Genomic DNA, 3,527 nt, shown 5'->3' on the forward strand with positions numbered 1-3,527 from the left:
AGACTCCGGATTCTTCTCTGACTTCCCTCGACGCTCCACCATACGGGTTCAGTGCTTCTCCCACTATGATTGTTGCCTTCTCGGGCATGTTTCCTTTCCCTAAAAAGGGGATCCTCTCCTTTGGATGGAGTCTGCGAGATGGGGCTTTCCTCATCTCTTCTACGACCAAACGAACCACGTGAGTTTCCTCTTGGTAATTTTCCACTTCTGGTTTGAGTTTTTCCTGTTGATTCCACTCTTCTGCATCTTTCGTGCTTTGTGCCTCTCTTTCTATATCTTCCCTTTCAGGCTCCCCCTCCAGAGCTTCTACCCCCTGTACTATCTCTAATTCCTCCTCTTTCTCCTCTGTTTCCTCCTGTTCATATCCTAGGTACTCTAATAACTGCTCCCACCATGTTTTTTGTTTTTCAGGCACTACCCCGGCCGTTACTTGTTTCCCCAATTCGTCGGTAAGCTCAGGATCCTTGTCCGACCTTAGTGTTTCTCCTTCCTCACCTTCACTCGAGGGTGTGTCGTCATTCTCCGTCCCATATTCGTTTCCTTCGGTAGCGGTCTGATTTTTCTGTCGCAGATTCCAACGACTTGTTTCAGAATCCTTGTCGTGAGCATCGGTTCTTTCGGCGCTGCCTACATCTCTATTCTTCTTATCCTCTGGACGAGCTTCGGGTGTTTGCCTTCGTATTTTCCACTCCCCTTCCGGTAGGTCAAGCCCTCTCCTATTTTGCCCCTTTAGATTCTTAAATCCGACCTCAGAAACTTGCTCAACCTTTCTCGATTCTCTTAAGTTCTCAAAATCCTGACCCCACTTTAACCTCTCCTTTCTTTCTGCTCCTGTTCCCTTCGATGATTGGTTTCTTTCTCCGTTTGGTGCCGTTTCTGTCGTCTGCAGAGCCAGGTCTATTTCCTGATGTTTTGGGTTGGGCCGGAGCATGGTCCGGTTGGCTGGGATTTCCTGACTCAGCTCTACCCCTTCTGGGACGTCCTCACAGCCATGTTCAAGCGCCGTATTTCCCGCCGTTTCTTGGCCCCTGGATTTTTCACTCAGTTTCCTATGGTCCCTCGACTCGGTCAGAACCTCCTGGCCTATTTGGCCTCTTGGCTCCCCACAAACTACCCCTGGTACTCTGGTCCTCCCGGAGCTTTCCTGAGGAAGATTCAGCGTCGCGCTCGTCGCCCTGAGCTCTTCTTGCCCACTTACCGATTGTGTTCTCCTTACACTGGGGGGGTTACCCGCGTCCGAACGTGTGGTCACGTCTGGGCCAACGGCAAATGGCTTCTGTGTCTCCACGCTCTGCCTCCTACTCTCCTTCGTTGGCTTACTTTGCTTCTCCCCCGATCCATTATCGGGACTACTCGTGCTCAGGACGCCCGTCACCTCTTCATCTGTTCCTGGGATTTCTCGGACCCGCGACCTGGTGACCAGTTCTTGACCTGGTACCATGTCAAGTACTCGGGGCCGCCTCCTTCTTGTACAATCCGAAGTGTGTTGACCGGCTTTCGGCTCCACGTCCCCCTCCACCTTCTGTTGGCTGGGGCCGATATTATGTTTTATTCCCCGGTGTGAACTTTTTTCCATATCTAGTCCTACTTGTGTTCCTGGGGGCGGTGATTTTTTTTGCACTAAACTTTCCGAACGGTCCTTAAATTCTTTTGCTTCACCCAGCTTAGGAATCTGAGTACCTGGGCCTTTCCCACAGGTTCCTGGTATGCGTCTGATATCTTTATCCCGGGGGGTTAGACGCTTATCCAGATCTGATAGCTCTTCATTTGCGTTCCCACTATTCCCTAGCTCCTCACCTCTGTCTCTCCTCAATCTTTTCTCAACTAGAAGTCCACACCGCTCTCGTTCACTCCCCTTGGTCGTTTCTTGGGGCCCCACGGATCCACTAAACCGTTTACGGGGGTCCAGTATTATTACGGCGGGTACTTTTCCCCACTCAGTTTCCTCCGCCTCGCACCAGGTCACACCTTCCCACCTTTCTTTATCTTCTTTGATTTGGTTGGGAGTACTGACTTCTGCTCTCAGGCCTCCTCCCCACGGTCTGAGAGCCATTAGTTTCCCTCTTCAGTCTTCTTGAATCCGGGTTGCTCCAATCTTTTAGGACAGTTCCAACTTAGGTGCCCGGGTGTTCCACAAGTATAACACACGATCTTTGATAATCCTGATTGTCCTTGTGTGCGATTCCAAGTCGTAGGTCGTCTCTCTCCTTCCTTCCACGTCGCCATGGAATTCCCAAAGTCTTCCCGGGATTTTCCATTCCACCTTCCCTGAGTTCCTCCCGCGCCTCGGGTTTGATTTCCTCGATACCCCACATACTCCACAGGTTTGTACACATTGGATTTTCGGTACTGTTCCTCAAACCTTTTATCTTTCACTATCCCTCGCCCCGGACGTACCGGAGGTGGGCTCCCTCGTTCATGCGGTTCGGGTTTCCACACTACGCCGTAGCGGGGGTTCGTTTCAGGGGCTTTCCACCATCCCTGTTGTGTTGTCTCCCTCTTTGGGCCCGGTTGGAAATAATTTCCTCGTCGGAAGTCCCCCCTCCTAAAGTTTCCTGTATCTCTTTTATCTGAACGGTCTTTCTCTACATCCTCCCAAAGGTACGTTGCTAGCTTAATTGCCTCAGACATCGTCCCGGGCCTGCACACGTAAACAAATCGACGTATCTCAGGGTCTAGTCCCTCGATAAAGTACTGTAGCTTATCTTCCCTAGATAAAACTGGGCAGTCTGCCACTGCGTTGTCAAAACGCAATAGGTATTCTCTTACCTCCCCGGTCTGCTTCACGCGCTTGAGTCTCTTAATAGCATCCTTCATGGTATAACCCCCAAAGTGTTCTTGAATCATTACCTTCAAGCTCTTCCAATCCTTAGGGCGTTCCTCCTCATCTAGTCCCAATGAATACCATTTAGTTACTTCTTCATTTAAGTACGACAACGCAATTCGTAGTTTCCCTGGTTCCGGCACGTTGTGTCGATCCAAAAATAATTCCATTTGTGCAATCCACGCTACTGGTTGCACCCCAGTAAACACGCTGGGTCCCCGCGATAGAGCTAGGCTTCGTTCTTCCACCAGCGTCCGTATCAGATAATCCGTTTCGGTGGATCCCCGCTGCGACCCTCCAACGTAATCCCGGCCATACACCCCTCCTTGGGTCGGATGAACAGACTCTCCTTCACTCCCTGACGCCTTAAACTTGGAAAAGATGGGATACGCCATCGGGTCATATTCAACCCCCAACTGCTCCGCCTTAATAGGGACCGGCGGCGTCATCTCTCTTCTCCTTACCACATTGGTCGTTCCCGAAGACTCCACGCCTTCTCCTATAGGCTCCTTTCCACCCACCTGGCGTCGTTCTTCTAGCGGGAGCTTCTCCGTGCCAACCCCTAATTCAAGACGCTCCATCCTGGTTCCCCTTTTCACCCCTCGATATCGCCCCGAAGGCTCACGGTATCCCACCTTCTTTTTTTCCCCGACTCGGTGTCCGCCTATTCCTCCCTTAGATTGCCCTGCTCAACTTTTCCTTA

The 3,527-nt window shown here is 51.2% G+C and overlaps 1 protein-coding gene across 1 annotated transcript; it reads left to right on the forward strand.

Annotated features, from left to right (window-relative positions):
• Positions 1-288: 288 nt before the first annotated feature.
• On the forward strand, positions 289-2,135 carry CSUI_009883 (uncharacterized protein). Its single transcript, XM_068069992.1, has 3 exons — positions 289-449; positions 572-699; positions 890-2,135. Exon 3 carries the CDS (start codon positions 908-910, stop codon positions 1,562-1,564), a length of 657 nt encoding a protein of 218 aa, XP_067918032.1. The 5' UTR covers positions 289-449; positions 572-699; positions 890-907; the 3' UTR covers positions 1,565-2,135.
• Positions 2,136-3,527: the final 1,392 nt, after the last annotated feature.

Source organism: Cystoisospora suis (genome assembly GCF_002600585.1).
Source record: "Cystoisospora suis strain Wien I chromosome Unknown contig_6248, whole genome shotgun sequence".
NCBI classification, from domain to species: Eukaryota; Apicomplexa; class Conoidasida; order Eucoccidiorida; family Sarcocystidae; genus Cystoisospora; species Cystoisospora suis.